We start from the raw sequence: 23,047 nt of genomic DNA on the forward strand, positions 1-23,047 counted from the left end.
AGAGCTCCCCCATGACCCTCATCACGAACGGCTGCAGCGTTGTTTCCATGATATCCTCATTATTCGCGGACTAGACCAACAGCTCTGCCCTCCTCGCCCACCGGCTGTCTGGTCCTTTAGTCCACCACACCTAGTGTACTTTTCCCCACGTTCCTGTATTATGTCCATCCAGCTGAATGCTCCCTTTCAAAAGACAGGCATACACAAAACATCCGTTAGGGTATGCCCACCTCTAACACTTCTTCAACTACACATCGAAACAATATGAAATAGATTTTTAATACAAATATGTGTTTCCTGCCACTGCCGTGGCTTTAACACTGAAATAATCTGCATTTCAAAAATTGAAAAGAGCACTATTTATTTTCAAGCAAACAGCAAAAATAAATTCCACATATCTTCAATGAAAAATATAATCAGTTGTTAGGGGATTAAAATTGCTAATAACACGCAAATGTCACCCACTGCTACTAATTTTTAACACCCACAAAAAAGTAGGGTTGCAAACAATCCGGATAAAAACCTGGTTTTGTTATTAAAAAATGCATTTTTCAGCAAATTTCTTATCTCTCATTGTATCATCATTGTCATAACTCAAACGCAATGAAGGAAGCCTTACAATGAGTAAACAATTGCAATAAAAAGCTTTTAAGGCATTAATTTAATTGTAGTATTTTTGCCATAAATATTAAACGAAGTGCTAAATTTTTGGAAGTCGGTAATTCTTTGAAATGATGCTTGCTCTAATGCATTCTAGTATTTGTTTTGATTTTCTCTCATGAAAGTCGTCAAAGTTTTGGTTGTTTAGAAATAATAGTACAAAAGCTTGTCCCTCTTTCGGACGGGTAATAGTCTTCCTTAGGAAAAAACCTTACCCAGCAAAACGGCTGCTTGGCCAATCCGAAACAAATTCGATCAAGTGATTGGTCGGGTGGAATCGTCTTCTTCTCCGAGGGGAAAATATTGAGTCAAAATTACTTCCGGTTGAAGTCCAGACTTCAGAAGATCAGCCGCGTATCCTTTGACGTCTTTGGACAATCTCAGGCTCCGTTTTTTGACCGGATTTCAATGGAACAGACAACCCACCACTTCAACCACTTTGGGGTTTTCCAGGCATGACGGCGTGGTTTCAACTTCGGGGCATTGACAACGAATCACACGAAGGAATGATAATCTAAGGAAGGAGGAGGGTTGAATCGATTCAAGAAATTAAAGAGGGTACAATTGGCTGTAAATTGCCTCTCGAAATACATACTTGCCAGAGCAGTTGAGTGTGTTGGAGACACTATTAGACGTTGCATTTTGGCCTGATTTTCGTTTTCGCTGTAGCAAAGTCTGTCGACAAAGCATGAGCTAATGGCGATGGTTGGTTTCAAGCCCATGGAGACCCGCTTGTAGCGGTATAGCTTACCCCCAGACCGAAAAACAGTGAGTTCACGGGAGTCAGGGTGGAGTTGGAGTTGGTGGAAGGATTGGGTGAAATCCAGCTTAGAGAATATCTTGCATCCCGCTAGTTTTGCTTTTATGATTTCGGGCGTTGGGATGGGCACCCTGGTGTCCCTTATCTCAGCGTTGAGGCCGCGTAGGTCCACTGGGATTCGCAGGGCCCCGTCGTCCTTGAAAGCCACCGCTATGTTCGCTACCCAGTCGGCGGGACCTTGGTGTTGTTCGATGACCCCGTTTGCGAGCATGTCTCCTATTGCCTTGCTAATTTGAGCTTCGAAGTAGAGGGCAGGGTTCCGAGGTGGAGCCACATATGGTTTGGCGTCGGGTTTGAGGAAGAGCCGCACCTGATGGTCCTTGAGGCAGCCAAGGCCTTCGAAACATTGCCGGAATTTGGGGTTTTCCATGTATGCTGTGGTCCCTGGATCGAACTCTCTGCTCTGATCGGTTGGGTCCACCCCCACCCCATATGTGCCGGCATTATTGTTAGGGTTTGAATAGTGGGGCATGGTGGTTTTATTACCGGGGTGGTCACGCTTACAATAGGGAATCAGATCGTCATGCAAGACGGCCAGTCCAAGGGCCTGGGCTAAGGAGCGAGATATTATTGGGTCGGCCTGTCTGGGGAGGGTTGCGTCGTCAATCACAATCCAACGTGCTGAGATTGTGGAATCCTTCCATGTTGTATCCGTGTGCAGTATACCACACGGGGTGATCTCTCCACTCCCGAATGGTCTCACGGTCACTGACGTTGGTTGGAGCCGTGGGACGTCGTCTGGGTGGATTAGGCGTAGGGGTGCCACATTGGCTTGTGCGCCCGTATCGACAATAGCTTGGATGGAGGATTCGCCGACTCTGAGGAAGGCCGCCATTGCTGGGGGCGCCCGCACTCTGTCATTGGAGTTCATGATGGCCAGGACGTTATAGTACATAACGGAAGGGTCCTCGTCTGTTTCTGGGCCCTGCAGAGGGATCAGGTTAGTGCCCGTCGCATTGACCTGGGCTGGTGGGGGATAGCCTGGTCCTCCCCCCGACCGGCATACGGCAGCGAAGTGCCCTATATTTGCTCAATATAAGCACATAGTCATGACTCTAAATCTTATATTTCTCGTACTCCGCTTGTCCGCACGCCTCAAGAGATTCCGGTCAACTCCCGGAATCTCGTGTCTGATGAAATGGTTGGCGGCGATGGTTTCAACTTGAGCACTGGGTGTCACGCAGGGGTGACCACATACTACGAATGTTACACTCGCGTACCCTTGGCACATTCTGTTCAGGTTCGTCCGCCTGCCCGTCACCAAACATATTGGGATCCAGAAGATCATCAACAACGACGACTTGATCATCCTGGAGATCTTCAGTTCGGTCCCGTCTTTTGTTGAGAGCAGTCGCAACATTTTGTTGTTCCTGATACTTTCAAACGACCGGTCTGAGTGTGTTGTGTTGTGTAAGTAGTCGCGTGGCTGCTTAAGGTAAGACACTTTTGTTCTTTAGCTTTCATTTCTTCCTATCTCTAGTGACATAGTGACTATGTCACTGAGAGAGTGGAAGACAATTTGCTATGACAAGAGCTGATGCATCAAATGTGCCCATCCCTTCCAGCCAGGTCATCATTGTCAAGTGGTGTGTCGCTTTTGTGTGGGGAAAGAGTATGAGGTGGCACATCACAAGCTCATGTGACCCCGTAACAAGTTCCGGACGGCTCCCATAGAAGCCACTATCTTGAAGCCAAGAACAAATGGGAGAAGAGGTCCTAAACGGGAAGCCATTGAAGCCACGGATGCGCCAATGCCCAAGTGGGCCAGAGACATGAAGACCATGATGGATTCCCTGGCTAAGAAGAGTTAGCAAAAGGCCAAGGAAAAATCTATGAGAAATAAACCTGACAAGAACAAATCGATTGATTTGAATAAAACCCATGGGTCTAATCGTTTTCCAGAAAATTGCGAATCGTGTCCCAAAGGGGGGGAGGGGTTTGTTCCATTCATTCCATTTCTTATCTTGACAGAAACGAGCCATCAAGTGGCTTGAAGTACCACGGTATTTCGGGGACACTAGTATGTTATCTTTTGAATTTAGATACGCTACAAACTCTGAAAGTTAGAGTGTTAAGCGACTCTGGAGCAAATGTCAGTTTGGTGTCTGCTAAAACAGCTAGCAGAGCTCAACTGTAAGGAAATGTAGTAACGTTTGTCATGAACGTCGCGGGCAACGAAACTATCACTTCATTACAGCAGGAAGTGACATTCGGGCTGATTAGCCTGGACAAGTCATTTGTTTCGCGACCAATAAGAGCCACGACGATTGAAGCAATTGGAGAACCATTCCAACCCATCCCAATGAATCCGAGGATGTTTCCCCATTTAAGGGACATTTCATTTACTGAAACGTACCCCAGGCTTCAACGGCGTCCCATAGAAGTTCTGCTCTCAGAACCTTCCTATTCTCAATTGATGCTTGAAGACCAAAGGGTCTCACCCAATCCAGCCATTCCTTCCGCGAAAAAAAACAAGTTGGATGCTCCGAGGAGCTGTAGAAGGAATCAAGGGTCATGGGAAAGTGCTTCTGTGCGCCGAGGCTGATCACATGAATTTCGACTTGGAAATGATGTATCAAAATGTTGCTGAACAGTTTGATTTCGGCAAATTTTGGTCCGGAGAGACAGAGACAGACAGAGCCAGACATTTCCAATAAAACAGAATCAGAGCTGAAAGCAGAGGAGCATTTTAGCGAAACAAGCAGATTCCATGAATCCGAAAAATGTTGGTCAGTCGAGCTGCCATGGAAAGACCCATTGCCAAAAGGTTGAACTCTCAGTAGCAATCACGCTAGAGCGGTGGCAATGTGGCAGAAGGTTCTAAGCAGAGTCCAACCGGAACATGTAGAGTTGGTGAAAAGGGCTTATGATGAATTCCACGAGATGGGGTTTTCAGAGTTGGTCCCTCCGGATCGCTTGAACCACAACCATCATCCAAGTTATATGATGACAAGTCATCCGGTGATTCGGCCGAACAAGGCAACAACAAAGTGCCGGATCGTGTTGAACGCCTCTTTGCCCGACCAGAAGGACAAATCACGGACTCTCAACAAACTGTTGAGACAAGGTCCCAACATGCTCCCTCAAATCATGCAGCTCATTTTGCATTCGAAAACGGAGCAATACGTTGCCCCTATTGACATAAGAAAAATGTTCTTGTCCGTGAGATTACATAGGGAATCGGATAGAGATATGCTTCGGTATGTGTGGGCACCTCCCAGTCAATCCCATCCAGAGGTGTATCGGTTTACCCGATTGCCGGTTGGTTGCGTGTGTAGCCCATTTCTAGCTATGTCATGCTTGAACGAAACGGCGAGAAAATGGGAAAAAGACTTCCCAGAGGCGGTGCACACAATCTTAACGAAGACTTATATGGATGATATTTTAATAGTTGCACCAACGACATCGGCTATGATTCAATTAATCTCACAAATCCTTATTATCCTAGAGAGTGGCGGATTTGTTGGCCACAAGATATCGGCCAACGACCCCAGAATCTTGGATGCATTGAAGGAAGAGCAAGTTGATCGATCTCCAACAGTGTCAATATTAGGGCTTAACTTAAACTACGAAACGGACCGGTTTCAATTCGATCTTGATGAAAAATTCGAGCAATTTGACCCCAGCTCGCCAAAAATAACTCGGCGAAACGTAGTGGCGTTGGCCAGCCAAGTATTTGACACGCAAGGTTATGTCTCTCCGTTCATTATGCGCTACAAGCGCATACTGCCTATGCTTTGGGCTGACAAAGCTGGATGGGATGATAATCTTCTCATGAAAACCGTCAAGAACGGGGATGGTTCAGAGACTCCAGACCCTATCGCAATTAAAGCCGTGAGCCTGTTCAAAGAATGGCTAGAACAGATTCCCCTGCTGAAGCAGTTCTCTTTCCCACGATGGACCGGAGGTCCCATCAGACACGTGGCCATATTCAGTGATGCTAGCACGTTGGGCATGGGAGTGGCCGCTTACCTCATCTCGGATGACGCCAAGGGGGGGAGCAGCTCTCAATTAGTTTTTTCGAAGAGTTCGCTCATGCCAAAGAATTTGCGAAAAGGGGCGGAAATTAAAGATGTTCTTACTATTGCTAGAGCAGAATTGATTGGTCTACTGATGGCGGTTAATATGGGCATGTATTTGCAAGACGCATATAAACCAAATCTGGTCAAGAAAAACATCATGTATTTCACAGACTCCCTGTTAAATTTACAAAGAACGCAAAGGGGGAAAGGCTTTTGTAAGGTCTGGAAAGAGAGAAGGATTGTCAAAATTCTCGATAACTCCCAAAGCTCCGAAATTCGGTTTTGCCCAGGGAAATTAAATCCCGCTGATTTACCGAGTAGGGGAAGCAGCCTCAAGGATCTAAAAAAGGTGCACGATTTCTGGACTCAAGGTCCAGAGTTCTTGGTTAAAACCAAGTCAGAGTGGCCCAAACAGCCGGTTGTTGCCATGAAAGTGAGAAATTCGGATTCCTCCCTTTCTAAGGAAGAAAAAACACCGGAGAAAGAATCACAGTTGTACCTTGCCCAACAAACTGCAATGGAGTATCTAAGCAAGGAAGATATCAGAAGCAAGCAATCGTCTTCAAAGGAAGACCAGACGGGTCTTGCTTGATTTTTTGGACAATTTAGTTGAGAACTCCGCCACTTGGATGAAAATGGTCAAAGTGCTCGTTCGGATTAAACGCAGAGCAAGGAGGATCAAAAATAGAAGTGAAGGCGAATCATTTCAGGATTTTGCACACGTTAGCAAGGTAGAGCTCGATTGGGCAGAATTGATCCTTACACGATACGCCCAAGAAAAATCCTTCAACCAGGAAATGAAACTTCTCAAAAAGCAAAGGCCAAAACGCTTTGTTAGGTTGCCCAAGACATCTCCGTTGAAAGACCTCCCTGTTTTTTGCGATGAAGGAGATCAAGCCATTCGGCTAGAAACCAGAATACATTTGGCCTCGTCTTTGACTCATAGCTTCAAATCGCCAATGATTCTCCCTAAAGGAAAAATTGCAGAGAAAATGATCCTGCATGTGCATCAGTCGCGTATGCATATACGCCAACGACAAACATTTGAATTAATTCGGCAAAAACATTGGGTTTTGGGTAGTTTCAACTACACTAAAAAAGTTGTTCGAACCTGCAAGGTCCCTAGGTGTCGATACATTGCGTATTCCTCACCATGAATGTCTCCATTACCAGCCCTGAGAATAGATAAACCAAAACCATGGATCAACGTCAGTATTGATTACATGGGACCTTTGTTATGCAAACACGAATGTGCTACAGAAATTAATGGGGTTGTCAACTCAGGAGAAGCTTTCAAGCATCTCAACACCGTACAAAAACAGCGAAAGATGCAAGAATTGCAGAAAAAATGCATCCACCCAAAGACTTTCAAGGTATGGATTGTCTTATTTACATGCCTACACTCGAGAGCAATTCATATTGAAACAGTAGATTCTTGCACTACCCGTGATCTCTTGGACGCTTTCCGTCGTTTTATTGGTCATTGTGGAAAACCGTCTGTTATTTATTCGGACAACGCTAGTTACTTCAAGGCGGCAGACAGCCATTTTCAAGAATTACTAGCAAGCAAAGATTTTGAAGAAATCACAGGACACAAATACCATGGGGAATCGACCATTGAATGGCGGTTCAGTACCCCAGAAGCTCCGTGGACGAATGGTGTAACGGAGAGGATGATCGGTATTTTCAAACGCCAATTGCGAATTGCTTTGCAAAAAGAGCTTTTGCCATTAAAAGCCTTGCAAACACTATTGGTAGAATTGAAATGCATTATTAATGACCGACCACTAGGAACGACCCACCAGGATTGCACGGAATGGACAATAATTACTCCAAACCTCTTGGTCTACGGCCGTCCAATGAATGAATTTGTGCCACAGAATGAGCAAAATGTGGAACAATCAGATTACGCAGATGTTTGGATCTCTAGGAAGAGAGTGATGAGCCTTTTTGGGGGCAGTGGTTGAATCAATACCTGCAGGAGCCAAGTATTAGCAAAAAATGGACCAAACACAAACCCTCAAATCTCCAAATTGGGGATGTGGTCATATTAAAGCCAGAAACATTCTAAAAAAAACTCGTGGCAGATGGCACGAATTGAGAATATACGGAAAAACCTTGACGGTGAAGTCGTTGTTGTGACAGTTCGCAAACCCAACGGTCAAGTCCTCGAAAGGACTGTAAGACAAATTGCGCGCTTGGAACCACATTGTCATGACATAGAAAAAGTCGAATCTGAATCCCCGCAATGGATAGGACATGCTGGAAGCCTAGATCAGATTTAGACGGACCCAACCTCGGAGGGCCCGCCGGGGGAGGTGCTCCAACCTCCTGATCGAAGCCGACCCTGCCTTGATGGAACGAAGGAGGAGGAGGAGATGGATCCAGGGAACACAAAGGTCGTGATTGTGGAACCTGTTTCTCAAGCTGAAATTAATAAGGAACATGGACAGGATGCGAAAGTTCCGTCGAATAGAAGCTTGAGAAAAAAGAGACGCCGGAAAGGTCACTATAGAGAATTAGCAGGAGGCTTGAATTCTACATAATGACAGCATCAAAAAATGCAAGAAAATAAGCCCAAGGAATTGGGGTTCGCATATACAGTCCACTTTTATTCGGTTTTATCTTTTTTCCGAATCACGAAAGAGCTATGCAAGGGGGTCTGGGAGCCTTACAACCTCTTAGACTATCGCCCCAGGAGCCTTACAACCTCAATGACGATAACCCGGGCAATCATCCTTCCATGGAAGGTAGATTACCTTTTGCACTCTGGTTCCCAGGAGGAAGAAGAAAATGAAGTTGGGACCCGAAATCAGCGTATCATGCAATGACACCCCAGCATATTTCAATGAGCAGTTGAAAACAACTCTGATTTCTAGCTTTTGTTTGTGGTAAACACCATCTATTCATCTTGGTCTAATCTTCCGGAGGCACTTCTTAAGCAAATCCTTGGTCCAACATCATGCACATAAATTGGACATAATCTGATTTGAACTGTGGATCTCTGAGTAGACGTTTCTTAATTCCAGTTAACCAGTTGAGAGCCTGTGAAAGGTTATCCGGGAATGATGTTGGGACGTGCCAGAACGGCAGATCAATACAATAATGCCCGTCTCCATCTCGAAGGTTCGAGGTTTGTACTTTTGTTAGCCAGACTTTGTCTTCAATCGAGGGATCCAAACCGTCCTCGCCACATTCAGAGAAATTAGCGGAGAGCATCTTTTTGAGCTTTTTCTCAATGCATTCCTATTCCACTTGGTTGCAATTGACGGCGACTCGACTACTTGATTTTCCCTTTCCAAGAGGACGGTTAACTGCCCATCCCAATTTGTGGCGCGACGCGTAAGGATCTCCTTCCTTTCCACTGATCACTTCCACGGGCTTGAAAGCTTCCGGTACGTTTGCACCCAACATCAGACCGACCTTAGCATTGACATGAGCAAAAGGGACATCAGCCAAATGAGGATATTGCAGACAGTGTTCCCTCGTTATGATGTCTTTGCTTGAGATTGGCAAAAACATTTTGGATCTCGAGGAGACAAGTCACATTTTCGTGCTCGAGGAGAGCACAGTCACATTTTTATTCTCCAGGAGAGAAGTCAGCTTTTTGAACCTCTCCGAAGAAGTCACATTTTGGATCTCGGGGAGACAAGTCACAATTTGGAGCTCGCGGAGACAAGTCAGATTTTGGTTCTGGAGGAGAACAGAGTGACCGCTGAACATTGAAAGTGATAGCAACTCCCAACTTGAAGCTCTTTTGCTGGTAGTTGAATCAAGGACAATTTTGCTAGACGTGCTGGAAGTCGAGNGCAACTCCCAACTTGAAGCTCTTTTGCTGGTAGTTGAATCAAGGACAATTTTGCTAGACGTGCTGGAAGTCGAGTCAATCAATTTTGAGATAGAGCACTGAAAGCCAACGATTGGAGTCGGGACCCAGGAAGCCGTGCCGAGTCAAGAGGACCTGGGGAAGTACATAGCATACATCAGTGAGCCAGCATAGACGAGTTGAAAAGTCTATGGAGCTGAGTACAGGTGCAACTTCTGAGTTATACTCCGTCAATTTGGTTGTGGCATATAGAGCAGGTTATTGAGGGACTGGAGAGCCATGAATCAGTCGATGTAGTTTATCTCGACTTTGACAAGGTAGATCATGGCCTTTTAGTTAAAAGGCTCCATGAGATTGGAATACAAGGCAAGGTTCTCAATTGGCTAAGAAGTTTCATTTATGGTAGGAAACAATTAGTTAAGGTTGAGGTATCCCTAAGCGACATACATGATGTCAAGTCGGGCGTCCCTCAGGGCTCCATTTTGGGTCCTCTCCTTTTCATCATCTTCATTGTCCGCTTCAGAAGCTTGGTAGTAGTAATGTCAGTATCTCTTCTTATGCTGATGATACAAAATTGGTAGCTGGTAGGAATGGTCAGAACTCTGATTGTCTGTTAGAGGTCTTAGACCAAATCTACTCCTGGGTTGCTGCGAGTAACATGGCACTGAATGGAATGAAATTTCGCTCAATGACCTTTGGCTCGACGCCATTAGACACTCCACTATTAGATGATGAAGGTAAGGACACACAGGATTTAGGGTCAATTGTAGTGACCGTAGAGGCTTAATGTGCGCTTTGAGAGCACGCTCAAGCCCTCGAGAATTCAGGCTAGTTAAAACAATGAAGTCCAACTCTCTTCTTTCTCGGGCTGCTTCATTGTTCAATTTGCTGCCCTCAAATATTCGTGGGGCTTATGTAGTCGTTGATCCAGTAGCAGGATTTAAGTCAGACTTAAACAAGTTTTTTGACTAAAATTCATGATCAACCTTATATTCATTGATTAGCCAGATCAGCCAACTCCAATTCGTTGGTCGATTGAATAATATATATAAATAAAAGTCAAGTAAAATGAATAATCTTCTCGTCTTGAACTGCTGGGATTCCAATCCCGGTGGCGGTAAAGGTGTCCGTGAAAAAAAAAGACCATCACTGATTGAGGTTTCTGACGGTTGGAGGCCCTTCGTTTTTCATTTTTGTTGTGGGCAAGTACCCTGTTGTTTTGATGGTTATGAACGGCCTGAATGGTAAAGAGATTCTCGTTCGTCCACAAAATCGGCTTTTCTGTGTTGTGACTCATTTCTGCCCGAATTTTCTTGCTCCTGGCCAAACGTTTGGTTCTGATGTCCTCATACATGAGCTGTTTTTATTTCTTCTTGTAAGGATACATCCCCAGGTCTCTTCGGACCAATCTCCACATTTTCATGCGACTTGTGGTTTCTTCTTTGGCGAGCTTGCGGATAGACCTAGCCCGGTTACGGCGGATCTTTTCTTGGACTCTCTTCACCTTCCCTTTGTTCCTTGCACTCTTTTCACGGACATGGGTTTTCCTGGATGTTTTGCCAGCAAGTTGAAAGTTTTTCACGATTTTATAAACTGTAGAACGAGCCACAACACATTCAAATAGCAGGCAATCCCCCATAGCCATACCTCCACGAAAGAGTGCGATAATTTGGTCGCGGTTGACTTTTTCACATCTCATTTTTTGAGACCATGGAAGCACTTCTAAGGGAAGTTCTTGTGTTGCCAAGCACTAAAGCTGGCTGCCTTCATTTTTATTGGCAGGAAATTTGAATATTCTAGAGACAGTAAGCATTTCACTTTGTCCGAATTTAGGTGTATATCTGATTAGACGGTTCTTCGATGAACGGTAGTGGGACTTCTTAAGTTCAAGGCCAAACTTTCAGGGAAGAATTTTAAACTCACTCTTCATTTAGATGATCTTCTCGAAGCCGAACAATCCGTCCTGCGCTTGGAACAAGGCAAAGAATTTGTCTCAGCTCTAGCCTTGATAAGGAATTCCCGATCGCTGCCCAAGAAGTCTAAATTGAAGAAATGCTAGCCGTTTTTTTCAATTTGGGTTACTGCGTGTGGGTGGGCGGTTATCCCAGGCCGACCACCTCCCCTACGATCAATGGCATCCCATTCTCATCGGCAAGGGTCATGTCTCCACTTCGATTGTGCAATCAACTTATGCTCTAGTTGGGCAAATTGGCAAAGCTTCGGTGATTGTAAAATTACGTGAGCGCTATCACTATCCATCAAAAAAGTTCTCCGAGCTTGTGTCTTATGCAAAAATTATCAAGGGAAGGCCGAAGAGTAAGTCATGGCCAACTTCCCTCGGGATCGATTGACGGGAAATTCCCCTCCCTTCACCAACACTGGGGTCAATTGTTGATTGACGTCGGATGGAACACAACTTGGGACTTTAACGTTGACAACTTTATTTTCGACTAGATTAACACAGGTTTTTATTAAAGGAGTACCATCCGTGAGTTAACGTTTTTTTACGCGGGCAGACCGATCGCAACTCCCAAAAAGAACATTACGAAACGTACATTATATAAGAGAGAATGATCATTTCCCAACATCAATATGCTCGGTCCCTTTAAGACCGCAAGGGGACGCGGTCTTCAAAATCGACATGAGCTCATATTTTCGTGTCTGCCGAGCCGTGTCGACCATATTGAAACAGTGTATGACAAGTTTATTCAGGCCCTCAGATGATTTATTGCCCGTCGAGGCCAAGTCATTCGAATCCGATCCGACAATGGGACCAATTTTGCTGGGGCTGACAATGAACTTCAGAGGAATGAGGATGATCTGAATAACGATATGATTCGCCATTTTAAGATCTGAGGCCCAATATGTTTGTGAGTTATCTTTTTTATCTTTGCTATTTACCTTAGCATTTATTTAATCGTTTGTTCTTAATAGGAAACCGTTCAAATTTATCAGAGTTTTTTTTTTTAAAATAAGTATTCAACATCGGGCGAATTTACAGACAGTTTCTTGGATCTTGGAGGCTGTGCCCGTCAGAGGTCGCTTTAAATGCTCGTACTTTTCTGCTAGAGAGCCCTAATCAATCCTAGGGCTCTCTAGTAGAGGAGTACGAGCTGTTCCGTGCACAATCGAGTACATTATCCTAATATGATATGGATGAATGATGTACGGAATGAACACGATAGTTCACGGAACGGTGTTTATCAAAATGTTAAGATAATGTATGTTATTATCTTGGGAAAATCACAAAGTTGTTGGATTGCCCATCGTGTAGTCGGTTTGTCGGTCAGATGTCGACCAAAAATTCGATTCTGGACCTTCAATCCCATCGAACCGACGTCATCGCCGTGGATCTCAGTTGGACGCAAGACTCACCCTCATCAAAAAGTAGCATCAAACCAGTTTCTATCCATGCATGTTTTCCCTCTTCCATGGCCAAGCAATTACCCCTTCTTTCATTACCCGAGCAAGACAGCTGATTGGTAGAGGGTCATTTTCATGTAGAGCAATTGAATAAAGTAGATGAAACTGCAATAGAAGTTCATCTTTGATTTGGCAAGAATCAGGTGTTAGACTCTAAGAGTAGAGATCAGCATCGTTTGATAGATACCCAGTAGACTAGGATAGTGACCACATTTTGCAAGATAGTTAGCCTTGAAGATTGGCCCAGGTATGCCAGACAACCGAGATTGATCTGGGACCAATGGGGAGTAGAGGTAGCTAGCGATTTGTATCCTTAGTCGTTTAATGATTGTTTGAGGCCCTGATAAAGAAAGCTCGAACTATTGCTCGTATGCCCTGATTAGGGTTATAACCGGAGGCCTTAAGATAGGTCTAAGAAATTTAAGCCCTTGTACTAGGTGCTCTCCATCTTTGAGAGCTATCAAGGTATTTTTACCTAGTGCTTGGGTCAGGAGTTCCATGTTTCCGTTCACCACGGGAATTCAATAAGTCAGGACCTTTCACCCCTGGCTGGTGGACGGAACTCGAGCATGGCGGGCGCAGGCTCCAAGATGCCAAATTTCATAACAATGGAAAATAATCAGAACCAGTTTTTGGTGACAATGCGTGCTCTAATCACGCCAACAAGGAGAGGCAATGTCATGTAGAGTCTTGTTACGGTAGTTTTTTCTTGCTTTTTCGTTTGAATTTGGAGCAATTCAAGAAAGGTTTTCTGATAATGACCCAACTTCAAAAATGAATTTCAAGTGAGGCCGTTTTAGATTGGTCAAGATTGGCCCGATTGGTGAAATAAATTAGCACTTAGCACTGAGTTTATGAGAAAATTGCCCAAATCATGGTTTACGTGTATTTGATATTATCGAATGTGCTAGTTACCTTTATCTTATGTCAACGCTAAGCTGAAGTCTTCTCTGGCAATCCTTTTCGTCCGACAACGAACCTGACATCCGTTTGTTGACAACGCCTGTTGAAGTTGGGTGATTTACTCAGACTTTCCGTTGTTATCTGACAACATTTCTTGAATTGCTCCAAATTCAAAGGAAAAGCAAGAAAAAAAACCATCGCACAAAGACTCTACATGACAATCGGCAGGATTAGAGCACGCATGGTCACCTAAAACTGGTTCCGATTATTTTCCATTGTTATAAAATTTGCCTTCTTGGATCTTAGAGGCTGCGCCCGTCAGGCGTCGCTTTTCATGCTCGCACTCTTCTACTAGAGAGCCATATCAATCCTACATTGAAGGACTAGCTCAGTCTGCCACCTCAAATTAGTTGGTAGACCAAATATCATATCAAGATTAAAAGGTAAAACTAGACGAAATATAACCGTTACTTTTAATTGTACTGGGTATCTGATGCACAGCCCTATCTGTACCGTAGGTAGATAGTAACAATGGATCTGTACTTACCTGCATTCGTGCCCCGAGAAGCCATGTAGGCTTGGTGAGTGGCCAGAGCCGCTGCACCGAGTTCCTCACGAAGTTCCTCAGTCATAATAAGTCCTCCAATACTACCCGGGCCCTTGGATCCTCGACTTAACAATGTTGGTTTTGGAATATCGCGAGGATTACTAAGCCTGTCATCTTCGCTGGTTCGTGTAGCAATATCATTGGTATTGACAGACACAGTGGATTTGATTTCGATCTGGGCGTCGCTCATCTTTTCATGGAAGACTTTGAAGAAGTTCTGGCTCACTTCCCCAGAATGGAGGAGGTCATAGAGGCTCCGTTGAATCTCTTGATTGCCACCTTCAAGCAAAGAATTGCCTAACTCGATCACTTCGTTAAATATCTTGGGCATCGAAAGTGAGGAAGAGGAGGATTTGATGACCAGATCCACAATAAGTGAAGACGCGCCTTGGCTGTCCAAGTGACATTGGACATCGTGTAAGGTCATTTGCGCTCTTTGAATGTACTTGGCTCCCGGACCATGAGAAATCACATTGACAGAAGACGCTAGGTTGACAGATTTCAGCTTTGGCAAAGGATACTTGCCAAAATATCGAATCAAGAGGCTTACTCTTAAAGTATCGCCTTTTTCTCCATAATCGGGGTCGAGTGACATCATATCTCGAAGCGTTTGCAAGATTTTGATGCAAAGACCGTCTTGCTTTTCTTCAAGAAGCTTGGAAGTGTGAGTTATCAAACGTCTGGAATACGTTTTCGGTTAGAACAAATATTTTTTTTTCTTCTAAGATTCTTAATATTCACCTGATGAAGCCACCATTTTCACATTTGCGTCGAGGCTCTGTTCCCGAAGGAAAGAGGAGCTCGGGCCGATAGAGAACATCCACAAGGACAGATAATTCCGCCTCTACTAGAGCCTTCAAATGGTCTTCAAGAACTGAGATGATATCCTGCAGACCTTCAATTATGGTGCGATCTAAGTGAATCCCTAACTGCAAGTAGGGAAATAAATAAATGGTCAACACAAAAACACAAACACTTGAAACACAAAAAGAGGCGTTGTTACTTACGTGACTTTGGATCGAAAGGTCTCTCTTTTGTCCTTTAGTCATTTGAATCCATCGAGTTGTAGTGTGCCTTGATAAAGCATTGGCTTTGTTAAACATGGCCTTAACATGCATCTCCAAATCAGGGGGAATGACGATCGACCGAGTTTTGGCCGCTTCCGATAAGGTGCGGATGCAATTTTCAACATTTGCGCGTTGATCCACTGTCAACCATGAACATTGGAGGACCCGAAATGTGGCACTTAGTAATTGAATAAAGATTGGTTGTCGGCTCTGGGGAAAAATCGCAGAAAGATCAGGAAATTAATTAAAGTTGTATCTCTCTCTATTATTTTTTGTGTATCATGATTTTAAGTCCCTAGATATTTGTTGACTTCAATGCTTTAATGTCCTTTCATGAATTTTCAGATTCATGAAACTGTCCCAAGAAACTTGAAATTACCTGGATTGCTGTACTCTGCTCCGAAAAGGGACTCTTGAAGAAAGTAGTTACGATGTCCATAACCGTGGAAGTAACGTATCTTTCTAGTGCCACGTCTGCATGTTGGCGATCATGTGTGGCATTGGCCACCACCGCCATATCAAGAAGGAAGGACTTCTCAAATAGCTGCCACATGTGGTTAGACGTGTAAATCTCCTTCATTTCCACTTCGGTGTCGATGTAACAATGAGTCAGGAAGTTAACATAGGCATCCTTCACCTATGGATAGCGGAGTCACCATAAAAAATAAAGTCCATGAAATCCATGATCAATGATCAGACATCCAATTTCACATTCAACTGCGACAAACCTCTGGTATGGTGTCATCATGGCAAACCATAGAGACAATGTCGTCCAATGGCAGAAGGGAATGACATTTGATCTCGGTGAATACGTGCTTGCCCATTGTACAACAAGCCAAAAGCTTGACCAGCTCAATGTGATATCGCAGAGGAGAGGCATCATCCATCCGTTCACGACCAGAGTTCATCATCTTCATGAAGAGACGGAACGATCCACGATCGTTGTAGAACACCAGCACATCTTCACCCGCGGCAATCAGCTCTTGCATCACTAAACCTTGGCAACGCCTAAGTCGAAGAAAATATGAGAAAACACCATAAAACCATGCTCATCTCCTGGACAATAAAAGTTGACATCTATTAGGTATCAATCTAGTAAGAACATGACTTTTTCATCAAATTGCACTTTTTCATTTTTTCAACGGAAAACTAATGTTTCTTTGAGCTGATCACCGACTTCTCAAAACTCCTCAGGAAACAAGAAATGAAGGAAACTGTTTGTACAAGTACATATGATTCGCGTTAGATAACACTTTTCTTCTTACCACTTGGAACTATTTGAAGTTACCTTATGAATTGATTTCCTGTGCACACGATGGTTTGGAGAAATTTGAGGTATTGTACGTGCCTACCATGGCTCTCAATGGAATGCACAAAATGTTGAATAACTTTCTCGCTAACTTCGTTACAAAGAGTGGCATTGTCTTGAAAAATAGAACACATAGTCTGAGCCTCAAGGAGTCCTGGATTCAAAAATAGTTCTATGTTCTTGTGGAGTAGTGCTTGATTCTGGGCATTGCCCAAACAGAAATTTTGCAAGAACTCGTGCGCTAGCCTCATAAGCTCGTTCATCCGAATGTCCTCTTTGGTATCGTATGGGATTTCCAAGAGATCCAAGACCACGCTATGAGCTCCCATATTTCGAAGAAGACGCTGTTCGTGCTTTCTCGGTTTTGTCGGCAAGGATGACGACAACGTCGGACCTGATGTCTTGAGAACACATAAGCGATTCATTCGTATGAGTATCTAAAAGGGAGAAAATTATATTTTTTAATTTTTCAACGGTGTCAGAAGCCGTGGACGTGGACGCAGTGCATGCAAATATTACAATATTTCTCTTCTCCTAATATGTAAGGGCTTATTTCATCTAGAAGGCGAAGTTGACCAAATAAATAGGAGGTTTTCGGGCGAACCCAAGCACACTGTGCGTCGTGCATTCCCGAACTTCATGTCGAATACATTACGTATGTACATACAGTCGAATTTCTTTGTACAAGCAGCATGAAGGCCATTGATATATTTTCATCCCTGCGCACTATTACCTGTTGGATTGTTTTATAATTTCTTGCTTGCTGCTGATCCAAGGTTGGGCCCAAGTCCAGATCAATGGGCGAGCCCATGGGATCAAAGACTGTGTAGTTTTGTCCCATCCAGTGATTCAAAATAGATCCGCATCCCAACGCTCCCGAGACCGAATTCCCACCGGTTCCAGGGATCACTTTCGATAATGCTTCATGTTCGTCTTCTTTTTTTATTCCATTCGCCGATGACGAGGAGGGCTTGTCCTCGCTGCCTTTGGGTTTGAACACCCAAAGCTCTGATTTTTCAACAAGTAATCGCAAGCCATCAAGATCGTCCTTGATTTGCTTGTAAGACTTCACGTCTGCATCACTGACCAGTAATTGCACCTGAATAAGACGACATAAATCAGCATGAGCCCAGACCAAAATATCTAGAGCCATTTCCATTTCCCCCAAGACAGGTATGGCTCGGTGAGTCGATCCATGGAATGCAATAAACCTCACCTGTTTGAAAGCATGGAGAACCTCTTGTCTCTGGGAAAAATGTCGGAAGAGGAGCATGAGGGCGCCTGACACCAGAGCCGGATAATCATGCATTCCAATATGAAGCAGCACTCGAAGAAAAGTTTTTCCTCCAGTTCCGTCTAAATCAAGTACAGCACATTCTTCTCTGTAAGAAATTTTAAGAAGGGCCACTTCAAACGTACGTTGTATTCCGGTACAACAGTGTTTCAAACTGTACAAGAGATTGGTTAATCGGCCTTACCCATTACCAAAGATGCCTTCGGCTTGAGCTCCAATTCCTTCCAAATCGATACCACTTCCAGTCTTCGTACGACCCCTATATACAAAAACAATGTACAAAAACGCATCAGAAGCATAATTATCACCTTATCATTATCATTTTGGGTTGGTTTTTCGCGAGCTTTTCTAGCCGCTGCAAGGAATGTAATTCCCGGTACTACTAAAAGGAACGGTTATAAATCCGTCTATTTTTTACCTTTTAAGCTTGATATAATATTTGGTCTACCAACTACTTTGAGTTGGCAGACCAAGCTAGTCCTTGAATGTAAGGGTGATCTGTAACGCTACATAAAATTTTGTCCAAGTCTGACGTAAAAGGTGCTAACGGATTAATAATGCCAACGTATTCTCTACAAATTTTAGAGGGAAAAAATTGAACAATGAAGGTGCCCAAGAAACAAGAGAGGCGGACTTCATTGCTCGAACTATCATGGATTCACAAGGGCTTAAAGATGCTCTCAAAACTCATATTAAGCCTTTAAGGTCACTAGGATTGACCCTAAATACCTGTTAGGAGGCATTGAAAATATTAATGAGAGATATATTTAATTTCTCCTTCTTTAATTTTTATTTTTTGGTTTAGTTTTTCACGGGTTGTTCTAGCCGCTACAGGAAATGTAATCCTTGGTACTACTAAAAGGAACAGTTATATTCCGTATATCTTTTACGTTTTCATCTCGACCAAGTGAAATCTTGGCAGACTGAGAACTTGCTTCTAGGAGCTGGTGTAGCCGAGCGGTCTAAGGGCAGCAGCGCAATCAAGGCAAGACCCCCCTCCCTTGGTGTCGTGGGTTCGAAACCCGGCGCCGGAAATAGCCCTTTAAATCCAGTCCCGTCTTTTTTTGAGAGCAGTCGCAACATTTTGTTGTTCCTGATCTTTTCAAACGGCCGGTCTGAGTGTGTTGAGTTGTGTAAGTGGTCGCGTGGCTGCTTAAGGTAAGACACTTTTGCTCTTTAGCTTTCATTTCTTCCTATCTCTAGTAGTCTTATATCTTTTATTTTTATGTTCATGTCGTATTTCACTTTTTTCGTTATCTATCTGCCCATAAAAGGGCTTTATTTGAAAGTGCATTGTCTTATTTCCAAAAAAGAAAGCACAAAGATCAAGGTTCTTGAGGAACAAGCTTAAGATAGGAAGGTCTCGTTCATTTCCATGACAGAAACTTGGCTTCGACCAGGGGTCTTAGATGAAGAGGTAGCAATGATTGGTTTCAATTTAGTTCGATGTGATAGAGTACGCCCTGACAATCCCATTTTTCCGCATGGGGGCGTATGTCTCTAAGTTAGAAATGACCTGCGCATTAGTCATGTAAAAATGCCGAATGGAGAAGTAGAGGTCTTAGTTTGTTACCTCCAAGGTCTTGATCTGTCCATTGTAACAATACATAGTCCCCCCTCTTGTTCAGCAAGCTCGTTCTTGTCAGCTCTCAAATTCATAGGAAATGAGTTGGACCAGTCAGTTTGCTCAAAGGTTTTCTTTGTAGGGGACTTCAATTTTCCGGCCAGCGTTGTAGAGTGGGAGGCTAGTCCAGATGGGTATATTTCCATTTCGAAATCGACGTCTCAGTTGTTCGAAAAGCTGGCGGAATTTGCGATCTTGCGCAATCTCTCTCAGCATGTTGGTGTAGCCACCAGAGCAAATAGCGTTCGTGACTTGTTTTTTTCCCAATGATCCTGATTTGATCCAGTATGTCCATGTGACGCATAGTAATCTGTCAGATCATTATGTTCTCGAGTTAGGGTCGACCATTACTCAAAAGCCGGCGTGCTCTAGAGTAAGACCAGCCAAAAAGGTCGGTCTGGCTAGGTTCAAGTTCAAAGATGAACATTGGCCGTTGATTACAGAAAGGTGGAGGATGGAGGCGTGGCCTCGATGAGGACGGAGGACGAAGAAGAGAATCGCGTGATGGAAACGAGAACAAGTGTGTGTGTATTTTTCATATCAGCTGAGAGAGAGAGAAAATGTATGGTGCGTTACACATAAGGCGCCGCGTATACAGCGTTATATATAAACAATACTACACCTCCCCCCTAAATGTTGAGTCCGCACTGTTCATTACTCATGGCTCTCCTGTTTCTCTCCGGGTTTTCCCGCGACAAACGCATCAAAACATAACGGTGTCCATTATTCCTGCTTGGACTTGAACAATTTTCTTTGCTTTTCGTGTGCTTTTTCTTGGCAGCAATATGGGCTCCGGCATGGTGTCTGGAAGGTTCGTGGCATCGTCGAAGATGCTTCCCGTCGGTGCGGGACAAATTATTTTGGACAAATTCGCCGGCCGATGTGGCAATCACGTAGGACCGGCCCGATTTGGAGATTGACCTTAGCACACCCGCGCCGAAGGACCAGTCTTTGTCTATAGAGTGTTGGACGTGGACAAGGTCCCGGACTTCGAGGGTCCAGAGGCCCGTGCCCGTGACCCCAGCCGTTCGCGTCTCACCCCCCCTGCGGCGTGCCTTGGCAAACCCTTCCGGTGTTTGGAACTGCAAGGTTCTCACCGATGGTAGCTGTGTGCGCAGATGTCTGCCGAAAAATCCGGAGGGGGCAAACCCGTCCGCCGTTGGAGTCAACCGCCATTCCAACAGTGCTGCGCGAAAGTCAACGTCGTTGCTACCATTCATCTTCTTCAGCAGCCCCTTCACTTGCTTGACAGCGGCTTCTGCTTGACCGTTGCTCTTTGGATGGTAAGGTGAACTTGTCTCGAACACAATCCCGAACTCGGCACACAACACGGCAAACCTTTGTCAAAACTGCGGGCCATTGTCGCTATGTAGCCAGCTCAGAAATCCGACTTTATTAAACCATAGCCGTAACCTCTTCCAGACCGCGTCCGTGGATAGCGAGGCCATCCTGGCCACGAACAGAAATCCGCTAAACCGGTTGACCATGATGAGCAAGGTCCTTCGCTATATCTCCAAAAGGTCAACCGAGACTGCCTCCATCGGGGCCTTCCCGTCGTCAATTCCGGACTGTAGCGGCTTGCTTGCCTGTGATGGTAAGGCTCTCACGCACATGGAACATTGCCGGATCCACTGCTCTATTTCGTTCTGCATATCCGGCCAATAATATAGCTGTTTTGCTAACTCTCGTTTTTGGGATTCCAGAGGTGGAGCAGCTTGAGTATGCGATGTCGTGCCAGCCGTGGGACAACCAGTTGATTGCCAAGAAGAACCAGTCCGCCTCCGTCTTCCACCCGCAATTCGTGGACGACGTCGCTGTACTGTGACAATGAGCGAGGGAGCAGGTGGCTTTGTTCAACGCATCCTCTCAGTTGCAAGTACTCTTCATCCATGTTCTTGGAAATAATGGAGAACGCCGGGTCATCCTTCAAAACTCTCACACAGAGAGTCACCTCCAAGGACGGGTCCGCCGCAAAGGTGGGGAACCTGCTCAATGCGTCGGCGATCAAGTGGTTTTTTCCCGCAACCCACGTAATTGCGAACAAGTATTGTTCAAAGTTTTTGCACAGCCTCTGAATCCTTGCGTTCTTAATCGACCCTAGTGGCTTCTCAAAGATCCCCAAGAGGGATCTGTGGTCCATACCAATTTTGAACTCCGGCATTCCTCGTAGAAAGTACTTGCACCTTTTCACCGCAAACCAAATCGCGCTCAATTCCAGCTCAATGGTAGCATAGTTCTTCCCTGCAGGAGATAAGGCGCATGAGCCACATTGAACGAGGCAGATTTTCCCGCGTCCATCCACCGACCTTTCGCGCTGGATCAGGGCAAAGCCCAACCCGTGTAGGCGCGAAGCGTCTGTCAACAATTGTGTGTGCAACGCCGGGTCACACAGTTGGACGACCGCTGAGGAGGTCAATATGTCCTTGGTCTTCTCGAACTCAACCTCATGTTCAAGCAGCCACAGCCAGGCTGTTGATTTCTTCAACAACTCCCTCATCTTGACGGTGGAGTGCTGTAGGTCGGGCACAAACGCACCCAGCTGGTTTGCCAGCCCAAGAAAGGATCGCAGGTTGGTAACGGATTTTGGTGTGGGGAACTGCCACAATGACTCAAGCTTCTCTGGGTCTGGCATCATCCCTGCCGACGACACGACGAATCCTTTCCAGTAGCTCGAGCAATGTCACGGCTTGCAGGCATGTATTGTCCACGATTTTAGCTAACGCTTTCTTTCTTAGCAGATCCTCAAGAGCCAAATCTGTACGCAAGCTGTAGACGTCCCCGCTTCCCTTCCAGCCCATGGGGGCGACCAGCGGGTGGTACTTGCCATCAGGCAACAAGAATGCGCACAAGTACGAGGACTTCTCATCCAGTGGGATCTGTACCCCAATGACTTCATGCACATGGGTGAAAATTGCTACACCCCTGCTTGGAACAATCCTTCTCATTGAACTTGAGAAGGCCAAACTCCCTAAGTTTTGGACCCCACTCTGATTGAGCTAATCACAACCTTTCTCTGCCTTTTATATCTTTGTCGTTTATAAATATCGCAAATCTTGAGCGCATTCTCTACTACGTCTGCTCTCTTTGAGACTACAGGAGACGGATCTAACAAGTCATGAGTATTAGTGCCTGCGTCTGTTTTGCCTACACTTGACTGGTTCATCCCACAGTCGAGTAGTAACTAACTCAAGCCCAGTGCTGCCAGATGAAATGGATCGATTATCACCTAACTTTTGCCAAAAATAACCAGTTTCATCACCAGATTTTTGAAGCTCCAAAGAAAAATAACCAAATATTAAAATGCAATCACCTCATGAGCTTTGTTGTTATTTATAGGGCCGGCCAAAATTTGAAGATTAATATGATCTTTATTGACAGCAAATTTGCATGAAAAAAATCGACCGAATTTGCACAAAAATTTACAAATAAACTATAGGCACCAACACGTTCTGGAGGTTGTAAGGGCTGCTTTTGCCTTCCCTAACAAGCAAC

At 44.7% G+C, this 23,047-nt stretch overlaps 2 protein-coding genes and 1 long non-coding RNA gene across 6 annotated transcripts in view; 2 read left to right on the forward strand and 1 right to left on the reverse strand.

Moving 5' to 3' along the window:
- LOC131887015 (inositol 1,4,5-trisphosphate receptor-like) overlaps positions 1 to 23,047 on the reverse strand; it is a 98,132-nt gene that overhangs the window by 23,634 nt on the left and 51,451 nt on the right. For all 4 annotated transcript variants that reach the window (XM_059235500.1, XM_059235503.1, XM_059235502.1 and 1 more), the window contains 9 exons: positions 18,116 to 18,190; positions 17,854 to 18,019; positions 17,371 to 17,736; positions 16,617 to 17,074; positions 16,057 to 16,336; positions 15,708 to 15,965; positions 15,269 to 15,538; positions 15,003 to 15,190; positions 14,202 to 14,941 (listed from right to left, as the gene is read on the reverse strand). In XM_059235500.1, the coding sequence (XP_059091483.1) occupies positions 14,202 to 14,941; positions 15,003 to 15,190; positions 15,269 to 15,538; positions 15,708 to 15,965; positions 16,057 to 16,336; positions 16,617 to 17,074; positions 17,371 to 17,736; positions 17,854 to 18,019; positions 18,116 to 18,190 (2,801 nt within the window). The remainder of the gene's footprint in view (positions 1 to 14,201; positions 14,942 to 15,002; positions 15,191 to 15,268; positions 15,539 to 15,707; positions 15,966 to 16,056; positions 16,337 to 16,616; positions 17,075 to 17,370; positions 17,737 to 17,853; positions 18,020 to 18,115; positions 18,191 to 23,047) is intronic.
- LOC131887018 (uncharacterized) lies at positions 12,441 to 15,123 on the forward strand. The gene is made up of 3 exons (XR_009373973.1): positions 12,441 to 14,097; positions 14,173 to 14,925; positions 14,988 to 15,123. It is a non-coding gene; the product is annotated as an uncharacterized LOC131887018 (long non-coding RNA).
- LOC131887017 (uncharacterized) lies at positions 20,284 to 22,254 on the forward strand. Its single transcript, XM_059235505.1, has 3 exons — positions 20,284 to 20,838; positions 20,978 to 21,149; positions 21,259 to 22,254. The coding sequence occupies exons 1-3, from the start codon at positions 20,674 to 20,676 to the stop codon at positions 21,378 to 21,380; spliced, it is 459 nt and encodes a 152-aa protein (XP_059091488.1). The 5' UTR covers positions 20,284 to 20,673; the 3' UTR covers positions 21,381 to 22,254.

This window comes from Tigriopus californicus, chromosome 9 (assembly GCF_007210705.1).
Source record: "Tigriopus californicus strain San Diego chromosome 9, Tcal_SD_v2.1, whole genome shotgun sequence".
Classification (NCBI taxonomy): domain Eukaryota; kingdom Metazoa; phylum Arthropoda; class Copepoda; order Harpacticoida; family Harpacticidae; genus Tigriopus; species Tigriopus californicus.